Source organism: Coffea eugenioides, chromosome 9, assembly GCF_003713205.1.
Source record: "Coffea eugenioides isolate CCC68of chromosome 9, Ceug_1.0, whole genome shotgun sequence".
Lineage (NCBI taxonomy): Eukaryota > Viridiplantae > Streptophyta > Magnoliopsida > Gentianales > Rubiaceae > Coffea > Coffea eugenioides.
In genome coordinates this window covers 1,246,324-1,271,411 of record NC_040043.1, presented here as the reverse complement: position 1 = coordinate 1,271,411, position 25,088 = coordinate 1,246,324, and the positions used below count along the sequence as shown (strand labels likewise).

Sequence of the window (25,088 nt, the reverse complement as noted above, 5' to 3'; positions counted from 1 at the left end):
AGTTATTCTAATTAAGTTATCTGAACAAGTTACTTTGTGCAAGTTAAGATTTAGCGGTTTAATGTTTTCTGCTTCACAGTTAGACTTCGAAGTGAGATATGAAGTTTAGTAAAATACAGAAGCGATATATTTTAGATATGTGCTATTACATCACTAGTCAATGTGGCCAATTGGAACTTAATCTGAAGATAAAATTCAAATCAACAAACCCATATTACTGAGACCACTATATAATGCGATCCGACCCCCTCCTTGAAGTTGCAGACATTAGTCATGGAGAAATTTCACAACCTCTCCCCTCTTGGACTGGTGTTGCTATGTTCTCTTTCAGCTTCCTTAGCCATGTCCGCCACCAATGTTACCACTGATCAGTCATCTCTTCTTGCCTTGAGAGCTCACATTTCGGTTGACCCTCTACAAATCTTGGCCAAAAACTGGTCAGTTGGCTCTTCAGTCTGTGAATGGATTGGAGTCACTTGTGGCTCTCGTCATCATAGAGTGACTGCCCTGAATATTGCTAACATGGGTCTTGTCGGCATCATCCCTCCACAACTGGGAAATCTCTCATTTCTTGTTTCTCTTAACATGACTATGAACAACTTCCATGGAGAACTACAACATGAGTTTGCTGGATTGCGCCGATTAAAACTACTTAATTTGAGCTTCAACAATCTTGAAGGAGAGTTCCCCCGGTGGATTGGTTCATTTCCTCGACTTCGTCGCCTGTCTCTCAGAAATAATAGTTTCACTGGTCTAATCCCATCTTCCATCTCTAACTTGTCAAATCTAGAGGAGATAAATCTTACATTCAACACTCTGCAAGGAAACATTCCTACAGGGATTTTCAATATTTCCTCCCTGCAAGTGATTCGCCTAGGGGGTAATGGCCTATCTGGAACTATTCCAAGTGATTTGTGTCACCATCTTCGGGCACTAAGTATCCTTTCCCTGTCATCGAACAAGTTAAATGGCCAATTACCATCAAGTTTAGGTCAATGTTCAGAACTTCAGAGGCTGTCTTTGTCTGGTAACCAATTTACAGGATCCATACCGAAAGAAATTGGGGACCTGAAGAAGCTTGAGGTGCTATATTTGGGTGCTAACTATTTAGAAGGTAAGATCCTAATTCTTTCAACCATATATGGACAAAGCCATATTAAATGAATTGTTTTAAGTTATAGTTAATTTGTGCAGATTCAGATCCAGAAGTTGGTTTGTTCTAACAAAAATGGCACATATCTAGCACAATATTTGCTCTTATCTTTCCATATTTCAACTGAAAAAGGAAAAAAAATAGTAGAAAAATTTATAGCTAAAGACGGTTTCTAACCAAAGAATTTTAAGAATGCTGCCATAATTAATGAAAGAATTTTTTCCGAAGATTTTAAGAATTTTTTGGTTCCTTTACAGCTACGAAGAGGAGGAATATATGCAATATGTAAGCCAATGGTCCGAAAGGGAAAGTTAAAGGGTTAGGATCTAAAAACATTTTTTGTAAAAATGTCTTTTTTGATTCTAAAAGGAGCCAATTTTAAAATCTTGAGGCCCACACTTGAAAAATTTTCTGCTTTAGGCCCAAAAATTTTCTCATTTAGTTTCCTTCAAAACTTTCATAAAAAATGCCAACTTGTTGATATTAAATCCATCCACATTTTGCAGGTGAAATTCCAAAAGAAATTAGTAACTCAACTACGATGAAAAGTCTGGAATTCGCGTTAAATAACTTAGCAGGTATGACACTTTATTTTACGAAAATTACAGAATATAGAGACTTGTATGATTTAATTTATATGCTCAATATCATTTTGACTGGGTAGTGCTACCTTATACTTTTTCCAGTGACTCAACTTCGATTCCAATAGCCTAACTGGTTCCATACCATTAGAGATACTTCAACTTCTCAACACTAAATCTCATGTCACTTACAGAAATCAACTTTCATGCAATCTTCCATCAACATTTGGCTCTAGGCTTCCTAATTTAGAAGGGCTTTTCCTTGGCATTAATTCCCTCTCTGGAGTATTATCTAACTTAATCTCAAATTCCTCTCAATTTCGTAGAGTAGATTTTGTTGTTAACAAGTTCACAGTTCCAATTTCCACTTCCCTGTGGGACCTAAGTCTCCTAGAACTGCTGAATCTATCTGACAACAATTTGACGAATGACTTCTCATCTCCAAAGTTGAGCTTCATCAATATTAGACTTGAGTGACAGTCCATTGAATTGGATCATTCTAGAAATATTATATGTATCGGATCAATATTTACGGCAGCATTCCTGATGGAATTGGAAACTTTAGCAGTTTGATCCTATTAGATCAATCAAACAGTGAGATAAGTGGGTCATTTCCAGCTAGAATAAAGATTTGCAAAAGCTACGGTGCATGAATTTAAGTAGGAAAAAACTAAGCATAGCCCCCTTGCAGTTTCTCTGTGCTTTCTGTTACTTGGCTACCGTAAATCTTGGACAAAATGAAATATCTGCTCAATTCCAAAGTGCTTGGGGGATCTTATTTCTCTAAGGAATCTTGACTTTACAAAATATTGATTATCTTTAATTATTTTTTTATTCCCACAAGAGCCAATTTCAAAATCTTGAGTGGTGGCCAGCTTTCCACTGTAGGGCCGTTAATTTTCTCGTTTTCTTTCCTTCAAAACTACCACCAAAGATGTTAAGTTGTTGATATTTATTCAATCTACAAATTGCAGGTAAAATTCCAAAAGAAATTGGAGACCTAAATAAGCTTGAGGATCTGTATTTGGGTGACAACTATTTAGAAGGTAAGATCCTAATTATTTCAATCATATATGGACAAATCCAAATTAAATGATTACTTTACTTAAGGTTGCGTATATCCAGATCCAAAAATTGGCCAGTTATATTCCAACTGAGAAGGCAAAAAATAGTAGAAACATTTAGAGCTAATTTTTGGTTTCTTTAGAACTACAAAGACAAGGAATATATGCATTATACAAGCTTTGGGTCCTGACGGAAAAGCTAATGGCCAAAATAGATATTTCTTTTTCCTTTGAGGGCTGTAGCTAATCGCAGGAAAGATTTTGAAGTATGAATTCTGACTGTCGAATGTAGTCTCCTTAAAAATATTTTTCCTTGATTCCAATTTCGAAATGATGATGAGTGGCATGCTACACCAAACTTTCTGCTTCAAGTTCATCAGTTTGCTCGGTTACTTTCCGTCAAAACTCCATCAAAGATGTCAATTTGTTGATATTATACTCCATCTACATTTTGTTACATTTTGTAGGTGAAATTCCAAAAGAAATTGGTAACTTAACTATGATGAAAGAACTAGATCTTCGACATGCATATTTAAGAGGTACGAGAATCTTTAAATTACAAAAACCAAAGACTTGCATGATTTGATGTGTATGCTCGACATTATTGTTTCAGGTGTAATACCACGAGAGATTGGCAACTTGTACTTTCTTGAACGACTCAACTTAGAACAAAATAGCTTAACTGGTTCCATACCAACGGGGATCTTCAACCTCTCTAGGTTAATTGTCGTGGTATTTGTGGGAAATCAACTTTCAGGCAATCTTCCATCAACGTTTGGTTATAGGCTTCCCAACTTAGAACGGATTTACCTCGGCATTAATTCCTTCTTTGGAGTATTACCTATATCAATCTCAAATTCTTCTAAACTTCGTAGAGTAGATTTTAGTTCTAACAAGTTCACGGGTCCAATTCCCACTTCCTTTGGGGACCTAAGTCTTCTAGAAGTGCTGGATCTCGCCGACAACAATTTAACGAGCGACTCCTCATGTCGAGAGTTGAGCTTCATCACGTCATTGACAAATTGCAAAAATTTGTCATATTTGGAATTGAGTGGCAATCCATTGAATGCGATCATTCCAGACTCCGTCAGTAATCTTTCAACTTCCCTAGAAAGATTACTTGCATCAGATTGTAAGATCAAGGGCAGCATTCCTGATGGAATTGGAAACTTTAGTAGTTTGATCCAATTAGATCTATCAAACAACGAGTTAAGTGGGTTGTTTCCAGTTAGAATAAAAGATTTGCAAAGGCTACAATACATGGATCTTAGTAGGAACAAACTAAGCAAGGTCCCCTTACAGTTTCTTTGTGGTTTCTATAACTTGGCTACCATAAATCTTGCTCAAAATCAAATTATCAGCTCAATTCCAAAGTGTTTGGGAAATCTTATTTCCCTAAGGAGTCTTAACCTAAGTTACAATAAACTGAATTCTATCCTACCTGTAGAACTATGGAACCTAAAATATCTCTTGGTGCTTGACCTCTCCTCAAATTTGCTGAGTGGATCTCTACTGAAAGCAATTATGAATATGAAGATGGTAGTTTGGGTAGATTTGTCAACCAATCAGTTCTCGAGTGACATTCCTGACACTATTGGAGAGATGCAGAACCTGCAAAATCTCTCTCTAGCACACAACAGATTGCAAGGATCAATCCCAGAGTCGATCGGCAAGATGTTAAGCTTGGAGTCATTGGATCTATCACATAACTTTCTCTCTGGATCGGTTCCAATGTCAATGGAGAACCTTCGGTATCTTAGACATTTCAATGTCTCTTTTAACAATTTAATTGGTGAAGTTCCTTCCAGAGGGCCTTTTATCAACTTCACTGCTGAATCTTTCACTTCAAATCAAGCCCTCTGTGGAGCTCAAAGGTTTCATGTGCCTCCATGTCCAAATAATTCAGCTCACAAATTGAGAACAAAAAAGTTGCATCGAACAATTTTTATTTTACTCGGGGTAATTATAGCAGCGGGAGCCTTGTCCTTTGGATTTGTTTACCTTAGATATCGAAAGAAATATACACTTTCCAGTCTAGCAAATTTATCCTTAGTTGCAATGCCAGAAAGAATTTCATATTTCAAACTTCTACAAGCAACTAATGGGTATAGCAAAAGCAATTTGCTGGGAACTGGAAGCTTTGGATCTGTTTATAGAGGTACTCTTGATGATGGATCGTAGCTGCTAAAGTTTTCAATTTACAGGTCGAAGGAGCACTCAGGAGTTTTGATGTAGAATGTGAAGTACTGCGCAATCTTCGCCATAGAAACCTCACAAGAGTCATCGGCAGTTGCTCTAACCTTGAGTTTAAGGCATTAGTGCTTGAGTTCATGCCTAATGGGAGTCTTGAGAAGTGGTTGTATTCACACAGCTATTTTCTGCATCTGATGCAGAGATTAGACATATTGATTGATGTGGCATGTGCATTGCAATATCTCCACTGTGAGTATTCAATTCCAGTAATTCACTGTGATTTGAAACCAAGTAATGTCCTGTTGGATCAAGACATGGTAGCCCATGTAAGTGATTTTGGCCTTACAAAGTTGTTGGGCGAGAAGAACAGCATCACATACACCGAAACACTAGCCACACTTGGCTATCTCGCACCAGGTGAAGAATTTTCTCATACAACTAAAGTACTATGTCCTCAGTTGTTTGCTGTTGCAAATTCCAAATATCAAAAATTACAACCATTTTAAGAACAAAGATGAATTTTATATATGTCTTGCAGAGTATGGATTGGAAGGATTAGTATCAACAAAATGTGATATCTACAGTTTTGGAATTATGATGATGGAAATCTTCACAAGAACAAAACCTAATAGTGAAATGTTTGGCGAAAACTTGAGCTTGAAGACTTGGGTGACTGTTTCAATACCTGATGGATTAGCCTATGTCATCGATGCAAATTTGCTGAAGGAAAGTGATGAATACTTTGTTAAAAAACTAAGCTGTATAGCCTCAATCATGAAAGTGGCTCTGGATTGCACGATGGAATCTCCAAGAGAGAGAAGCAACATAAAAGATGTTCTTGTTGCGCTGAAAAAGATCAAGCTTCAGTACATGAGTGCCCAGAGTTCAAAGACGTCTTAAAGGTGCATGCTCTTTCTGAAATTTGTAGGTTTTCCAACTCTCCAAGCTTCTAGTTAGTTGTCTGGTTGGGTAATAATTTTGTATTGGTGTTGTATTGGCTGGGCTTGGAGAAATCTCAGCTAGATGAGGTCAGGTAGAAATGGCATTTGATCACTCATTATGCTTGATGAATGGTTACGGGGCTGTAATCCTTTTCTAGTCTTTATTGAATTAATCAAAACATTCCTTTTTTTTTTTATTAGCGCATGAATGTCGACCTTCTTAATCTTAAATATGCAGTTGCAGAATAAAATGTTGAAGGAGATTCCTTTTCTATTTCAAGTTAATTAAGGACTAAGCTTTTCCTCAATTACAAATCAAGAACATGTTCTTAAGTTTGTGAATTAAAATCATCAAGCAGTTCTAGGCATTTGCATATTTTGTGGATTATATCATTTCATATGTTGTATCTTTTGGTCACAATACTCCCTTACAGATAATTTCTCGTCATCTACAAATAAGAAAAGTTAAAAATCAAATCATGCTGATAAGGACATTATATGTCATTTCTTCGTATTAAAATTTTTTATTCACTAAGAAAATCAAGCTAGATTGTCAAAATGGGGGGAATGGGTGGAACTTAACCTGCTTGGCCCAAGAAATTAAGGAATTACGCTAGGTTTGGATTAATCATCTGGCGAGTTTGGACAATGCTAAACTCAGTGTAACAGCAGTGTAACTGATATACTTACATGTTTAGTTCTTAAGAGACCACATTTGTCAATATATGACTATTGTATTATATGCTACTCATTATTTAAAACATTATGATCTAAGATGATGTTTGTGATACTAATTATGATTTAGTTGAAAATTGATTTTGCAATTAATGTACTATATCTTTGGTGAAGTATTACTATCAAAAATGAGAAAGGTGATGTATTTAAATCTGGGCCAAGCCCCCTACCCTAGCATCAACATTTTGTTTAACAATTGTGGCCCAAGATCGGGCTTAACAAATGCAGCCCAAAAAAGAGAATTGACAGCCCTAATAAGAATTCCAAATGATTTAGACCACAATTGCACCGTATCGGCCCCTCCGCTCTGAAATTGCATTTAATAATGGAAATTTTTCGCTTCCATTTTATTCTTAGAATTCCATTGCTGTGTTTTCCTGCAGCTAAGTCCTTTAGTCATTTCCATAAAAAAAAAAAAAAAGTATCACTGACTAGTCTGTACTTCATTAAGGATATAAATCAGTCTAATCAAGTCGAACACCCTAATATTTAAGATTGTTTGATTATTTTAACGAATTTAAAATTTTATTTAAGTTTGATTTATTTATTTATCAAATCGAGGTTAAACAAGTTTTTTTTTATCAAGTTTGAATGTTATTCAAATTTGGTTTGTTTAGTCCGCGAACTAAATTTGAAAGAGATATTATTAAACAAAACTCGATTCGAGTATCGAGTAGTTTAATTTATCTTTCAACCCTATGCTTCATTTTAATTATAGTTTCTATTTTATCTCTCCACACTTATCTTGCCTTAGTGTGACTTGAGCTTCAATATTGACTTGGAGCTAGCATAGGAATGGCTTAGGACATATACCCCAAAAAGTCATTTCACTACTCATTGTCTACAGGTACCCCCAATCTCAAACTTTTTGATCTCCTGGACACACTAGATTCATAATCAAATTTTGGTTGTTTTACAATTAGTTGTATAAAACTATTGATACTATTCTTACATCTAAATGTGAAACAATGCTGATGTCTTTAGTTTACAGACAGATACTATTCTGACATGTGAGTATTAACCACTGATGTTCTGGCTGGTTACTGTTCTGTTTACATTCAAGCATAGATTAAACTTCAGCTTTCTCCAGAGATATTGCCATACACTTTATCACAAAAGCGTATTATTTAACTAATAGTAGGAATGGCTAGTATATTTTTTGTTACTAAAGAAAATTCTTGTTATTTATATATTAACGAATACTTCCTCAAAAGAATGAAAGATTTCGTACAAAAGAATACTGCCTTTACAAAATTGTTATGGCATCAATTTTCCATGGCACACTAAATCTGCGATAAACCAAAGGAAACAAGACATTATAAAAAAAAAAACAAAGAATTTGCCAAACGAGAAGTGGAATTAAGATCATAAAACTAAGCATTCAAAGACTACGAGAGTGATGGAAGGTGACTTAAAGCTAATCATATGACAACAAGAACTAAATGAAAGAAAGAAAGAAATCATTAGAAAACCATAAGAGAGATACAATTTTCAAGAGCAAATGCACGTAGTGAGAACCCATGAGACATTTTGAGAAATTTAAGCTGTTCCAGTACTTACTATCCTGAAAGAAGGAAAAAGAAATCACGAAAACCTTTGAAATTTTGTTGTTATCCCGTTTAACTTCCCAATGTTAAACTTGATCAATTTTTAATAATCTTTACTCTTTGGGCGTTATTCCTAATTGGCCCTTGGATCCCACTATGATATCCACCAAGGTTAAGAAAGCATGCCTTGAATTGCAATGAATCTGCGAACTACTTAACAGTTAACATGCATTAGGTGTTTAATTTAATTTTATTCTTGTGCTTATCATTTCCCAGTGCTGCAGAGAAATTAAAAGTACTATAATAAGCAAAGCCAAGTTGACTCGCTGCCATGTATACAAAAGGAGACTTACTGTCCTGTTAGCTGATTATATATATATATAAAGCATACCTATTCTTACTGCAGTGCTCGAATGAAAAAATCTATAGCGTTATATTTATTCTGAACCATTTCAACAATTTGCACCTTGATGTTCTAGATGCCCGCCAATTTAGTCTTATAGATAAACCTGTTAAGTGGATGGAGAATGCTGATGCATCTTCAGTCTGAACTTACTCAATCCAAGAAACTAGTAAAGCATTGCTCAACAACATTATTTCGAATACTCAGTTTTTGCATCAACTTCAAAATCATATTATTCCTTATCTTTTTGTTAGGCAAATAAAATTTTGCCTACTATAATGGTAAACAGGTAATACTACAGATAATAGTGTTCTGTTTGAATTGTTTTAGAGAGGCAATCTTTACATTACTATTTCATATATTTATAATATTCTAATCAACATGAAAGTTTATAAAAATTTTTGCACGAACATAATGTTTAATTTGTAAGTAAAGTGTTTAAAATCTTTCCAAATTTGATAGGGAAAAAACACAAAATTTGAAGACTTTGGTGTGGTGGTTCCTATTCCCTACCTTTCTTTGCTTCTCGAAGTGCTAACTATTTCTTTAGTTATGAATCTTGAACTATACCAGCAACCTTTTGCCAATGTGTTTGTAAAATAACATGGTTACCTAATTAGACAAATTCTCGGCATAGAAGTAGTATTTGTGAACACAAAGTTAATAGCTGCAAGTACCGTAAGACAACAACATAACATGAAAAACTGTACCAAGCCAAAAAAAAAAAAGAGGGGTTTACTTTAACGTCATTTATCTAAAATTAGTAGCTATCTTTTGCCTTTAGTTTTGTCAACAAAAAACAAGAGGATCCCTAGAGTTTTTCCTGCTGTCAGATTCAGAATTTGAATCTCATGCCTGATAGTTGGAGGTGGGAAGAGTGTAAATGAATGTTTTCCTAAACATGTTAGTTTAAACATATTTTTGCCTCTATTTGAGAAGAATAAATTGAAGTGAGAGTGCTGTTTTTAGGAGATATATATACACAATCTTTATTGCCCCAGAAAGAAAAAAAAACAGTAAAATACTAGGAAATTGATGATTAGTCCAAACTAGTGGAAGATTTTACTTAAGTAAAGTCACTAAGTCATAATTTGAACTGCTCTATTTGTATAATTTCCACATACATCTCTCATCTTTTGATTGCAAATTAACGAGTCATATCGATTGCTCTATAGTATTGATAGTGCTTATTTTCTTGTTTCTTGATTTCTGAACCTCTGCAGCATTATTCTTGCAAACGTGGGGTTGAGCCATCCTTAATTTTCTAGCGTTTCCTGCACAATTGAGTTGATTTTCTGTCTAAAGTCGTTGATCAGTACAAAATCATTGTTCAGAACAGTTGAGGGGCAATCAATTTTGTCTCTTGTATAATGACCAAGACTTATAATGTATTATGTGGTCAAATAATTAAGTTGCATTATTCCCAAGAATGCGCATCATCAAACTGTGCAGTTTTGTCTTGAAATAGGTTTTGGGTTTGAGTTTAATTTTAAAATTTAATTTCTAGTTATTAAACCTTGTTTATTTGAGAATAGAAAAGAATTGGCTTAGGCATTTCAATGAAATCCATACTTGTTCGTCGCTATAAAATATTACTTGAATAAAAATGGTCATTGTATACAAACAAAATTTATATACAAAAAAAAGCGGTACATTGACAGGATTTTCATAGTTGAGAGAGCATAATAGTGTCTTAGGCGTAGACTGACACAGTAGATGGGGACATAAAATTCGTTTTAGAATTTATTAAGCTACAGATTTGATCATTATGCCATATCAATATCAAAACCCTGTTTAATTGAGAATTTTCAGATGATATCAAGAATTGGAATTAATACAAAGGAGGGGTAAAAAAAAGAATAAATAAAAATTTAAGGGATTAAATAGTGAATTTCCTGTTTTTGCTTTCTCCTTCACACATTTGAAGTCCCTTAGATTAGCCATGCATCACTTCCCTCTCTTTCGGGCTATGGCACGCCAAAGTCCATTCTCTCCCGTGAACACGACCTCGAGGACTCCTCAAATTACATCAACCATAAAATAGATGTTATTTACGTAACTTCAATAATTCATAGTATGACTACTTCTATTAGTATAATTTCCAGACATATCTCTCATTTATTAATTGCAATTTAATGTAGATGAATAGAAGTCATTTGTATGGCTGGGCAATACTGATGGCTCTTGCATATGTGGGGCTAAAGCATCCTTAATCTTCTGACTTTTTCCTGCATGACTGAGATAAAGCTATACAGCATCACATATTTTCTGGCCAAAGTCATATTGTTGAGGAACATTTATTGTAGTTTCTTGCATAATGCCCAAGACTAAAAGTAATTGAAAGGTCACCTCACCGAACTCCAAGCTTTCCGCAGACAGAATGAAGACCTTGTTCTTGATTGGTGCAAGGAAGGGTGGGAGTTTTTTTTTTTTTTTTTTTAAGAAAACCTTGTCCTTGTAAAAGCCCAATCTTGAATACTACTAGGTAGTTCTTCTTTTGGTTTAAACACTTTTGTTTGTATCCCGGTCAACCTCTAAATGTGGAGCTCATCATTGTCAATTTGAGTTCTGATTGGGTTCTAATTACATCCTACTAAGATTCCCACCAAAGTTAAGAAAAGAAGCCTTGAATTGGGATGAATTCTCAAATCCTGATACCCATTTCATGGAACTTTTTTTTTTGGGCTAACTAATTTGATTGACTTTTCTTTGTTACTTTAAAATAAAGTAAACTTTTATGGTGTCGGCAATCGATTGGATTAAGAATTTTCAGATGATAACAAGATTCAGAATTAACACAAAGTTGGGATAAAAAAAGAATAAATAAAAATTTAAGGGGTTTAAATAATGAATTTCCTGTTTTTGCTTTCTCCTTCGCACATTTGAAGTCCCTTAGATTAACCATGCATCACTTCCCTCTCTTTTCGGGCAGTGGCACATCAAGGACTAGGACTCAACATAGCTGTATTTTGTGTGATTCCATTCAATTATTGTACATGTTCAAATTTTGGTGTATAGATACATCATAATATTGTACTAAATATATGTGAATTTTTTTTTTCATATACATCACTTTTAGTCTGAATATAATAATATAATATATTTATATATTAACTAATATAAAAATACAACAATCGGATTGAATCGTACCAAACTCCAATGCACTGTCTTGCCCGACACGTGAAAGTTGACTCTCTCCCATGGACATGAACTCGAGGGGTCCTTAAATTATATCGACCATAAAATAGGTCCCACTGTACTACTGGCTAATTACTCTGAATATTGATGAAAAAAAAAAATTTGAAAGAATGGAGGTCTGACAAAGGGCTAGTGCAAAATTATTGTTGTCGGGTTTAGTCAGCCCGACAGCAAAATCCAATTTTTTTTTTAAAAAACACTGGCTGCTGCAGCCAGTTGTGTCAAAGGAAAGCCGCTTTCAAGCCATAGGGAAAGTCTCGTGAGTGGTCCTGTCCTGCTGCTTTCGAAGCATTTTTAGTCGTCAATAGGACTTGCAAAGTTAAAAAAAGCTGGACTTGTAAAGTTAAAAAAAAAATGCTGGCCTTGTTTTATTTAGTTGAATTAGTTGTTTTAATTTTAGCGATTATTTTTCAAAGATTTGAGAAATGCATCTTATTGTAAATTGAATGAGATTTTTTGTTTAAAAAAGCTTTTTTAGGGTTTAACATAAGATAAGAATAATTGATTTAACAAATCTGTTTTCATCTTTTCTTACGTTTCAACTTTGGAAAATTTTTTAACTGAAAAGGCTGTTGGGATTAGTCAGTCAGGCAGCATAAGTTTTTAGTTAAAAAAATTTAATCATAAAAAAAGTGTATTTTTAGTTAACAAAAAGTTTAAAATTGTAGTTTAAGGTTTTTCAAGATTTTGTCTTGAAAGATAAGTGATATGTTTAAAATTTTTGGAGTAGTAAGTGATATTAAAAGAAAGCTGAAGAGAGGTTTATGATATTATCCCTTTTTCTTTAATTTTTTAGAGGTAAAATTTTTAAATTTTTTAACTAAAAACTTATGCTGCCTAACTGACTAAGTCCGACAGCTTTTTTAGTTAAAAAATTTTTCAAAGTTGAAACGTAAGAAAAAGATGAAGACAGATTTGTTAAATCAATTATTCTTATCTTATGTTAAACCCTAAAAAAAGCTTTTTTAAACAAAAAATGTCATTTAATTTACAATAAGATGCATTTCTAAAATCTTTGAAAAATAATCTTTAAAATTAAAACAACTAATTAAACTAAATAAAACAAGGCCAGCTTTTTTTTTTTTTAAACTTTGCAAGTCCAGGTTTTTTTTTTTTTAACTTTGCAAGTCCTATTGAGACTTCCCCTGTGGCTTGAAAGTGGCTTTCCTCTAACACAACTGGCTGCCGAGCGGTAGTTTTTTTAAAAAAAAATTTCATTGTTGCCTGGCTGACACAGCCCAGCAGCCAGTTTTTTAAAAAAAAAAAATTAAATTTTGCTGTCGGGCCACCATTCTTCCGATTTTTTTTTCAGCAATATTCTGAGTAATTAGCATGTACTATTAGACTTCAACATGAGAAATCAATGTGTGTTGGTTTATACCTAATTTACACTTTATTTATACATACATACTTGCTTGCATTATCGACACATTTTTTCGATCATCTTTTTATCTCACATATATCATATCAAAAAAAGTGCTATAGTATTTTTTTAAAAAAATTATTCCAAATAATCTCCTATCCAAACACACTTAATATTATTTAAATGCAGAAGTAAAATATTTTATAAGCTTACTACTTGTTTATTAAAAAGCAGAAATTTTATTTCAAAATCTTTTCTCATACCTTCGGAAGAATTACAGCTTTTATGAAGCTAAATTCCACTCTTTGCATAAAGCAAATGGTGACATGGAGGTATATTCGTAACTTGACTGTAAAATTGCTTAGAATAGTTGTCAAAAGAATTCTAATCAACATGACAATTATATCACTGGTCAATTGGAACTTAATCTGAAAATAGAAATCAAATTAGCAAACCCTTATATAATGCGATTCCTCAGCCACCATGTAGCAAACATTAGCCATGGAGAAATTTCACAGCCACTCCCCTCTTGGAATTGTGTTGCTATGCTTTCTTTCAACTTCCTTAGCCATATCCCCGACCAATTTTAGCACTGATCAGTCATCTCTTCTTGCCTTGAAAGCTCACATTTCAGTTGACACCCTACAAATCTTGGCGAAAAACTGGTCCATTGGCTCCTCTGTCTGTGATTGGATAGGAGTCTCTTGTGGCTCTCGTCATCATAGAGTGGCTGCCTTGAATATTTCAAACATGGGCCTTAACGGCGCCATCCCTCCACAACTGGGAAATCTGTCATTTCTTGTTTCACTTGACATGAGTATGAACAATTTCCATGGAGAACTACCACATGAGTTTGCTGGATTGAGCCGATTAAAACTACTTAATTTGGGCGTCAACAATCTTGAAGGAGAGTTCCCCCACTGGATTGGTTCATTTCCTCAACTTCGTCGCTTGTCTCTCAGTAACAATAAATTCACTGGTCTTATCCCATCTTCCATCTCTAACATGTCAAAGCTAAAGGAGATAAGTCTTTCGTACAACCTTCTGCAAGGAAACATTCTTACAGGGATTTTCAATATTTCCTCCCTGCAAGTGATTAACCTAACGGGTAATGGCCTATCTGGAACTATTCCAAGTGATTTGTGTCACCATCTTCGGGCACTAAGTCTCCTTTCCCTATCATTGAACAAGTTAAATGGCCAATTACCATCAAGTTTAGGTCAATGTTCAGAACTTCAGGGGCTGTCTTTGTCTTACAACCAATTTACAGGATCCATACCGAAAGAAATTGGGGACCTGAAGAAGCTTGAGGTGCTGTATTTGGGTGCTAATTATTTAGAAGGTAAGATCCTAATTCTTTTAACCATATATGGACAAAGCCATATTAAATGAATTATTTTAACTTATAGTTAATTTGTGCAGATTCAGATCCAGAAGTTGGTTTGTTCTATCAAAAATGGCACATATCTAGCACAATATTTACTCTTATCTTTCCATATTTCAACTGAAAAAGGAATAAAAAAACAGTAGAAAAATTTATAGCTAAAGACAGTTTCTAACCAAAGAATTTTAAGAATGCTGCCATAATTAATGAAAGAATTGTCACCAAAGATTTTAGGAAGAGAAGGAATATATGCAATATATAAGACAATAGTCCAAAAGGAAAAGTTAAAGGGTTAGAGATCAATATAACCGCAAAAAAACATTTTCTGTAAAAATGTCTTTTTGATTCTAAAAGTAGCCAATTTTAAAATCTTGAGGCCCACACTTGACAATTTTCGGCTTTAGGCCCATAAGTTTTCTCATTTAGTTTCCTTCAAAACTTTCATAAAAAAATGCTAACTTGTTGATATTAAATCCATCCACATTTTGTAGGTGAAATTCCAAAAGAAATTAGTAACTCAACTATGATGAAAAGTCTGGATTTCGGCTCAAATAACTTAGCAGGTATGACACTTTATTTTATAAAAATTATAGAATATAGAGACTTATATGGTTTAATTTATATGCTCAATATCATTTTGACAGGGTAATGCCACAGAGAGATTGCTAACTTATATTTTCTCCAATGACTCAACTTAGAATCCAATAGCCTAAGTGGTTCCATACCATTAGAGATATTTCAACTTCTCAACACCAAATCTCACGTCACTTACGAGAAATCAACTTTCATGCAATCTTCCATCAACACTTGGCTCTAGGCTTCCTAATTTAGAAGGGCTTTTCCTTGGTATTAATTCCCTCTTTGGAGTATTATCTAACTTAATCTCAAATTCCTCTAAATTTCATGGCATAGATTTTGCTGTTAACAAGTTCACAGGTCCAATTTCCACTTCCCTGGGGGACCTAAGTCTCCTAGAATTGCTGAATCTATCTGACAACAATTTGACAAGTGACTCCCTATCTCCAAAGTTGAGCCTCATCACTTCATTGACAAATTGCAAATATTTGTCGATATTGGACTTGAGTGGCAGTCCATTGAATTGGATCATTCCAGACTTGGTCAGTAATCTTTCAACTTCCCTTGAAAGATTATATGTATCAGATTGTAAAATCAAGGGCAGCATGGAATTGAAAACTTTAGCAGTTTGATCCTATTATATCAATCAAACGGTAAGATAAGTGGGTCGTTTCCAGCTAGAATAAAAGATTTGCAGAAGCTACAGTACATGGATTTAAGTAGGAAAAAACTAAGCAAAGTCCACTTACAGTTTCTTTGTGCTTTCTATTCCTTGGCTGCCATAAATCTTGGACAAAATGAAACTATCTGCTTAATTCCAAAGTGCTTGGGAAATCTTATTTCCCTAAAGAATCTTAACCTTACAAAATATTGATCATCTTTAATTATCTTTTTGTTCCCCAGAGAAGCCAATCTCAAAATCCTAAGTGATGGCCAACATTCCGCTTTAGGCCCACCAAAGATGTTAACTTCTTGATAATTATTCCATCTACAAATTGCAGGTAAAATTCCAAAAGGAATTGGAGACATGAAAAAGCTTGATTCGCTAGATTTGGTTGAAAACAATTTAGAAGGTAAGACCCTAATTATTTCAACCATATATGAACAAATCCAAATTAAATGATTAATTTATAGTTTGCGTAGATTCAAATCCAAAAATTGGTTAGTTATATTCTGAAAAGGTAAAAAATAGTAGAAACATGTATAGATGAAGATTTTTAGAATTTTTGGTTCCTTTAGAACTACAAAGATGAGGAATATATGTAGTATGCAAGCTTTGGGTCCTGCTGGAAAAGCGAATGGCCAAAACAGATATTTCTTTTTCCCTTGAGGGCTGTACCTAATCACAAGAAAGATTTTGAAGTATGAATTCTAATTGTTAAATGTAGTCTCTTTTAAAATTTCTTTTTTAATTCCAAAAGGAGCCAATTTCGAAATGATGATGGGTGGCATGCTATACCCAACTTTCTGCTTCAGGTTCATCAGTTTGCTCGGTCACTTTCCGTCAAAACTTCCATCAAAGATGTCAATTTGTTGATACTATATTCCATCTACATTTGGCAGGTGAAATTCCAAAAGAAATTGGTAATTTGACTATGCTGAAAGAACTACATCTTGGACATTGCAACCTAACAGGTACAAGAGTCTTTATATTACAAACTCTAAAAACTTGTATGGTTTGATGCATATGCTCAATATTATTATTCTAGGTACAATACCATGAAAGATTGGCAACTTGTTTCTTGAATAACTTTTTTTAGACCAAAATAGATTAACTGATTCCATACCAACAGAGATCTTCAATCTCTATAAGTTAATTATCATGTCATTTGTGGGAAATCAACTTTCAAGCATGGGGAAGAATTAGGTTGGGTGATAAGGTAGAAGAAATTATAAGTAGAAGATTTGGATTCATGATTTCCCACCAAAAATAAAAACTTCCATCAAATATTTGGTTATAGGCAATCTTCCATCAACATTTAGTTATAGGCTTCCCAATTTAGAAGGGCTTTACCTCGGCATTAGTTCCTTTTATGGAGTATTACCTAACTCAATCTCAAATTTTTCTAAACTTCGAGAGTAGATTTTGTTGCTAACAAGATCTACGTCCCCTAGAACCGCTGAATCTATCTAGAAATGCAGAATCCAAGACATTCTAACAAAAATTATATTGAAGATAAATTTTATAAAATTAATATATAGGGAAGGTAATTTATACAAAATTTACACACACACAAGTACGTGTGGGAGAAGAGCAATAATACTAACAATAACATATTAATCTGACACCAAAATAACAAGGCTATCAAATTTCATTCTTCTCAAGTGATACAATAATAAAACTCCTTATTTATAAACTACGTGACTTGATAAACAAGTCTTCATCTTCAAGTTTTTGTTGCTACAACATTGTATGGACCTAGACAACTCAATTTGTTTTTCACTCGTTAAAATAATTCACGCTTCTGGATAGACTATTTTTGTTACATAATTGGATGCCAATCATTTTATTGATAGCTTACTCTATGATTTTCATAATCACAGTTCAACTAACAGCATTGTTCTTTGATCTCTGTCTTCACAATCATACTCTATTTGATAATTCCTGCGCCACTCTTTTGGTCTCATCTTCACCAATTGGATACTTCATGACCAAACTTGTGGTCCGATTCAATCAACTAACTTCTGCATAACAATTCTTATACTCTAACTTTGACAGCGGAAAATACTCAGGACTGACCTCATAGTCAAGACTTTTTTCAATGTTCACAGGTACCCCACGATCAATTTCTTGAATCTAAATCTTTGAAACCATATGTCGAATCCAAAAAATTCTAACAAACTATATTGGAGATAAATTCCATACAATTAATGTATATGGGGAAACAATTTACATGCAATTAACACACATATATATGGGAGAAGAGGAATAATACTAATAGTAATATATTAATCATACACCAAGATAACATGACTATCAAATTTCACTCTTCTCAATACAATAATAAGACTCCTTATTTATAAACTATGTGACTTGATAAACAAGTCTTACAACCACAATTTCTTACCAAAATACTAATTTCTAAATAATAAAACTAGCATAACTTGACTCAAATAAAACTACTAAAAATTTGACTTGACTAAAACACTACTAAATAACAATTTAGAAACTTCTATAGGCTTGATTTAGTATGCTAACACGAAACAATTTAACGAGCGACTTCTCATTTCGAGAGTTGAGTTTGATCACTTCATTGACAAATTGCAAATATTTGTCAATATTTGAATTGAGTGGCAATCCACTAAATGGGACCTTTCCGGACAAGGTCAGTAATCTTTCAACTTCCCTTGAAAGATTATATGCATCGGATGGTAAACTCGAGGGCAGTACTCTTGATGGAATTGGAAATTTCAGCAGTTTGATCCTATTAGATCAATCAAACAATGAGATAAGTGGGTTGTTTCCAGCTAGAATAAAAGATTTGCAAAAACTACAATACATGGACCGTAGTAGGAATAAACTAAGCAAAGTCTCCCTATAGTTTCTTTGTGCTTTCTATAACTTGGCTATCATAAATCTTGGACAAAACCAAATTATCAACTCAATTCCAAGGTGCTTGGGAAATCTTATTTCCCTAAGGAATCTTGACTTTACAAAATATTGATTATATTTAATTATTTTTTTTATTTCCAAAGGAGCCAATTTCCAAATCTTGAGTGGCGGCCAACTTTCCACTTTGGGCCCATTAATTTTCTCATTTACTTTCCTTCAAAACTTCCATCAAAGATTTTAAGTTGTTGATATTTATTCCATCTACAAATTGTAGGTGAAATTCCAAAAGAAATTGGAGACCTAAATAAGCTTGAGGATTTGGATTTGGGTGACAATTACTTAGAAGGTAAGATCCTAATTATTTCAACCATATGTGGACAAATCCAAATTAAATGATTAATTTAATTTATAGTTTGCGTCGATGTTTTTAAACTCAAATTGGACCGGTTGGTCCAACCGGTCAAATTGAGAACCAATCAAGTATTAGGTCCAAGTTACCCTAAAAACTCAGATTGGTAGAAGCTTGGTCAAACTCAGGACCAGAAAACCAAAAGAACTGGTAAAAACTAGGTTTATGTTTTGATGTGGTTTTAAAGCATTTTCAATATTATGTTTTGACCCCTGATTGTTAAAAATTATTAATATTCCTCAAATATTTCATACTTTATAAACGTTGCTCTAAAATTTGGTGTTATTTTTCAATCAAGTTCATAATTTTAATTCTAAACTTGTTAATAAGATAAATTGCTACTTGATCATTCTAATTTCTTTGTATTTTCTTGTTAAATACATTTGAAACATCAAATATATATGAATATACCTTTATTAATATTAATATGCTCTTAGGTATTTTATATACAATTTTTTAATTTTTAAATAATTTTTATTTATAACGTCATCCAGTTCAACTCTCGATCGAACTCATTGATCCCTGATCCCTGATCTTGACCGAGTCGATATCCGGTCTGAATTTGAAAACATATGTTTGCGTATATCTAGATCCAAATATTAGTTAGTTATATTTAGATATGGCAAAATGGGCAGGATGGACGGGATTTGCTTGGGTTTGAAATGGCATCGAATAATATGGATTTAGGTCCAACCTTACGCATAGATGTTTTGGAACTAATTTGGACAGGATCACTGTAGGATGAGTTTAGATTGATCCTGCCTAATACTCAAGTCTATATTTTGTATTCTTTTTTTCTTTAATTCTTTTTTATTTTTTATATAACTTTAATATTTTTTATTTATTAAATTTCTTTAGCCTTATTGTAAATTTATATTTTCCTGAATTCTTTTTTCCCTCAATTTTCTTTTATTTATTTCCAATGCATATATATATATGTATATATATATTAATCTTTGATTTCCAATGTTCATGAAATTTAGTTGAGGAAAAAATAAGTCCTATAAAATCTTAAAAGGTCTTGTGTTTATGATCTAAAGAAATTGTGTTTAGAACTATGAGCCATCATAAAACTATCAAGAGTAATCAAAGTATTTTCTAATAAGATTAGAAATTAATGACTTCCATATCACTCCCAGTATTCATTTTGATCAGTATTCTAGTAGAAAAAGAGTTCAAAATCATTGAGTTTCTGTTTCAAAATAAGAAGTTTCTTTCGACATTTTAAAAAGCACTCTAAATTGAGACTAGTGACAAAATTTTTAAGAAAAAAGAAAAAAATTTAAAAAAACTGATTTCTAAGGGACAAAAGAGTCTAGGAAACTAGATGGGGGGGTTTTAAGCATAATTACAAGAAAAAAAAAACTGAAGGACCTAGTTGGAAGAATAAAAGTGGTTCACTTGGGTCATTAAAAGATACACAACAATTGATTGGGTAAATTTTTGGTGAGATGTTTGGGCCCCAATGGGTACCCAACAATTTCCTATAAATTCCAATCAAGTAATGGGTATAAATGGGATTAGTCCCATTTCAATCCCAGCATTAAAATTGAAATACTCATCCTACCCAAAGTCCCTTTGAGCATGGGTAGTCTATTGCGTCCTGGGACATACTGTCACCTCTAGTTATATTCCAATTGTAAAGGCAAAAATAGTAGAACATTTAGAGCTGAGGATTTTCAGAATTTTTGGTTCCATTAGACCTACAAAGACGAGGAATATATGCAGTATACAAGCTTTGGGTCTTGACGGAAAAGCTAATGGCCAAAACAAATATTTCTTTTTCCCTTGAGGGCTGTACCTAATCGCAGGAAAGATTTTGAAGTATGAATTCTGATTGTGGAATGTAGTCCCTTTAAAAAAGATATTTTTTGAGTCCAAAAGAAGCCAATTTCAAAATGATGATGGGTGGCATGCTACACCTAACTTTCTGCTTCAAGTTCATCAATTTGCTTGGTCATTTTCTGTCAAAACTCCATCAAAGATGTCAATTTGTTGATGTTATATTCCATCTACATTTTGTAGGTGAAATTCCAAAAGAAATTGGTAACTTAACTATGATGAAAGAACTAGATCTTCGACATGCAAATTTAAGAGGTACGAGAATCTTTAAATTACAAAAACCAAAGACTTGCATGATTTGATGTGTATGCTTGACATTATTGTTTCAGGTGTAATACCACGAGAGATTGGCAACTTGTACTTTCTTGAACGACTCAACTTAGAACAAAATAGCTTAACTGGTTCCATACCAATGGGGATCTTCAACCTCTCTAGGTTAATTGCCGTGGTATTTGTGGGAAATCAACTTTCAGGCAATCTTCCATCAACATTTGGTTATAGGCTTCCCAATTTAGAACGGATTTACCTCGGCATTAATTCCTTCTCTGGAGTATTACCTACCTCAATCTCAAATTCTTCTAAACTTCGTAGAGTAGATTTTAGTTCTAACAAGTTCACGGGTCCAATTCCCACTTCCTTTGGGGACCTAAGTCTCCTAGAACTGCTAGATCTCGCCGACAACAATTTAACGAGCGACTCCTCATCTCAAGAGTTGGACATCATCACTTCATTGACAAATTGCAAAAATTTGTCATATTTGGAATTGAGTGGCAATCCATTGAATGCGATCATTCCAGAATCGGTCAGTAATCTTTCAACTTCCTTAGAAAGATTACTTGCATCAGATTGTAAGATCAAGGGCAGCATTCCTGATGGAATTGGAAACTTTAGCAGTTTGATCCAATTAGATCTATCAAACAACGAGTTAATTGGGTTGTTTCCAGCAAGAATGAAAGATTTGCAGAGGTTACAATACATGGATCTTAGTAGGAACAAACTAAGCAAAGTCCCCTTACAGTTACTTTGTGTTTTCTATAACTTGGCTACCATAAATCTTGCACAAAATCAAATTATCAACTCAATTCCAAAGTGCTTGGGAAATCTTATTTCCCTAAGGAATCTGAACCTAAGTTACAATAAACTAAATTCTATGCTACCTGTAGAACTTTGGAACCTAAAATATCTCTTGGTGCTTGACCTCTCCTCAAATTTGCTGAGTGGATCTCTACCACAAGCAATTACGAATATGAAGATGGCAGTTTGGGTAGATTTGTCAACCAATCAGCTCTCAGGTGGCATTCCTGGCACTATTGGAGAGATGCAGAACCTGAAAAATCTTTCTCTAGCACACAACAGATTGCAAGGATCGATCCCAGAGTCAATTGGCAAGATGTTAAGCTTGGAGTCATTGGATCTATCACATAACTTTCTCTTTGGATCGGTTCCAATGTCAATGGAGAACCTTCGGTATCTTAGACATTTCAATGTCTCTTTTAACAATTTAAGTGGTGAAGTTCCTTCCAGAGGGCCTTTTATCAACTTCACTGCCGAATCCTTCACTTCAAATCAAGCCCTCTGTGGAGCTCAAAGGTTTCATGTGCCCCCATGTCTAAATAAGTCAGCTCACAAATTGAGAACAAAAAAGCTGCATCGAACAATTTTTATTTTACTCGGGGTAATAATAGCAGCGGGAGTCTTGTCCTTTGGATTTGTTTACCTAAGATATCGAAAGAAAGATACACTTTCCAATGGAGCAAATTTATCATTAGTTGCAATGCCAGAAAGAATTTCATATTTCAAACTTCTACAAGCAACTAATGGGTACAGCGAAAGCAATTTGCTAGGAACTGGAAGCTTTGGATCAGTTTATAGAGGTACTCTTGATGATGGAAGGCTCGTGGCTGCTAAAGTTTTCAATTTACAAGTCGAAGGAGCACTCAGGAGTTTTGATGTAGAATGTGAAGTTCTACGCAATCTTCGCCATAGAAACCTCACAGGAGTCATCACCAGTTGCTCTAACCCTGAGTTTAAGGCATTGGTGCTTGAGTTCATGCCTAATGGGAGTCTTGAGAAGTGGTTGTATTCGCACAACTATTTTTTGGATATGATGCAGAGATTAGACATATTGATTGATGTGGCATGTGCATTGCAGTATCTCCACTGTGAGTATTCAATTCCAGTAATTCACTGTGATTTGAAACCAAGTAATGTCCTGCTGGATCAAGACATGGTAGCCCATCTAAGTGATTTTAGCCTTACAAAGTTGTTGGGCGAGGAGAACAGCATCACATACACCAAAACACTAGCCACACTTGGCTATCTCGCACCAGGTGAAGAATTTTCTCATACAACTAAAGTACTGTGTCCTCAGTTGTTTGCCGTTGCAAGTTCCAAATATCAAAAATTACAACCAATTTTGGGCCATAGATGAATGTTATATATGTCTTGCCTTGTAGAGTATGGATTGGAAGGATTAGTATCAACAAAATGCGATACCTACAGTTTTGGAATTATTATGCTGGAAGTCTTCACAAGAACAAAACCAAATAGTGAAATGTTTGGCGAAAACTTGAGCTTGAAGAGTTGGGTGATTGATTCATTACCTGATGGATTGGCTCATGTCATTGATGCAAATTTGCTGAAGAAAAGTGACGAATACTTTGTTGAAAAGCTAAGCTGTATAGCCTCAATCATGAAAGTGGCTCTGGACTGCACGATGGAATCTCCAAGAGAGAGAAGCAACATAAAAGATGTTCTTGTTGTGCTCAAAAAGATCAAGCTTCAGTACATAAGTGCCCTCCATTCAAGGACGTCGTAAAGGTGCACGTTCTCTCTGAGATTTGTAGTTTTCCCAGCTCTCCTAGCCATGACCCCATCAGTTTGCCATTCTTATCTCTTGCAATTATATATCCCCGAACCTATTTTGTTCTGGTTGGGTAATAATTCTTGTATTGGTGTTGTATTTGGCAGGGCTTGGAGAAATCTCAACTAGCTGCGGTCAAGTAGAAATGCCATCTGATCAGTCATTATGCTTTGTAACTTGTAAGTAGCTGCAAGGTTGTAATACTTTTCATAGTCTTTATTGAATCCATGTACTGCATAGCATAACAAAAAAAAAATTATCATCTTTTCCTAATCTATAGTGAAGCCAACAGGGAAGCCAAATGCCATCTCCTTATGTTGAAATTTTGTTTACTGGAAAAAAAAAATCAAACTAGATTGTCAAAATGGTAGGCTTGGCTGGTTTGAATTTCCTATGTGTTGGGCTGGGTTTGGGTTTCAAAATAGGCTCACTGTGATCATGCATCGAGTCTAGACAACATAAAAAATGCTCTATAACTGGTATAATTACATGTTTAATTCTTAAAAGACATATCTACAAGGTAATCACTATATATCACTATTGTATTATATGCCACTTATTATCTAAAAAATTAATATTGTCTAAGATGTTTGTGATGCTAAAAAAAATGTCGTTACTTAAAATTTGATTTTGCAATTAACATGCCTGATCAAGGTTTTCAAAATCGGGATCCTACCTAGGATCGTTTTTTGGTTTGTAGAATCGGATCGTAGGATCGGATCGTAGAATCGGTAGATCCTACAAAAAATGTAATAAATTGTCATATTTATAATTTTTAAGTTTGCAATTCATAAATATAGTAACAAATAATGTAATTCATGTGCAATCAATATAATTATATTGTTAATTAAGGTTGATTCATTTCTAAAGGCTCTAAACCATATTAATTTATTATAATAAAGACACAAAACACTAGCTCCATGTGATAACCTATAACAAAGATCATTTATTCACTTTAGTGAATTATATGAGTCAAATTTAAAGATTCATCAAATTTTCTAGGTTTGGATTTGGGCTTAATTATTTACATGGATTTAAAGCACTCTAAATATAGCTTACAACGCAATAAATGACACTCAATTTTGAGTTTTCTATACAAAGATATAGTCAAAATACTAAAATTGTTATTTAATTTATTGAAAATAATAGGATCGTATCAGGATCATAGGTTGGATCGTTAGTCTTGATCCGGATCGCAGGATCGTACGATCCTATGATCCGGATCGCGATCCTAACAACTATGTGCCTGATGGATTAGCTCGTATTGTAGACATGTCTTGGTC

General features: G+C 34.0%; 2 protein-coding genes across 2 annotated transcripts; both read left to right on the top strand.

Moving 5' to 3' along the window:
- The first annotated feature begins 273 nt into the window (after positions 1-273).
- LOC113783228 (probable LRR receptor-like serine/threonine-protein kinase At3g47570) lies at positions 274-5,891 on the top strand. Its single transcript, XM_027329302.1, has 6 exons — positions 274-1,114; positions 2,709-2,780; positions 3,266-3,337; positions 3,412-4,946; positions 5,003-5,408; positions 5,530-5,891. The coding sequence occupies exons 1-6, from the start codon at positions 274-276 to the stop codon at positions 5,889-5,891; spliced, it is 3,288 nt and encodes a 1,095-aa protein (XP_027185103.1).
- Positions 5,892-13,679: 7,788 nt separating this feature from the next.
- On the top strand, positions 13,680-23,760 carry LOC113783227 (probable LRR receptor-like serine/threonine-protein kinase At3g47570). The gene is made up of 8 exons (XM_027329301.1): positions 13,680-14,520; positions 14,601-14,618; positions 16,140-16,211; positions 16,702-16,773; positions 18,966-19,037; positions 21,126-21,197; positions 21,272-23,272; positions 23,399-23,760. Exons 1-8 carry the CDS (start codon positions 13,680-13,682, stop codon positions 23,758-23,760), a joined length of 3,510 nt encoding a protein of 1,169 aa, XP_027185102.1.
- The last annotated feature ends 1,328 nt before the right edge of the window (positions 23,761-25,088 follow it).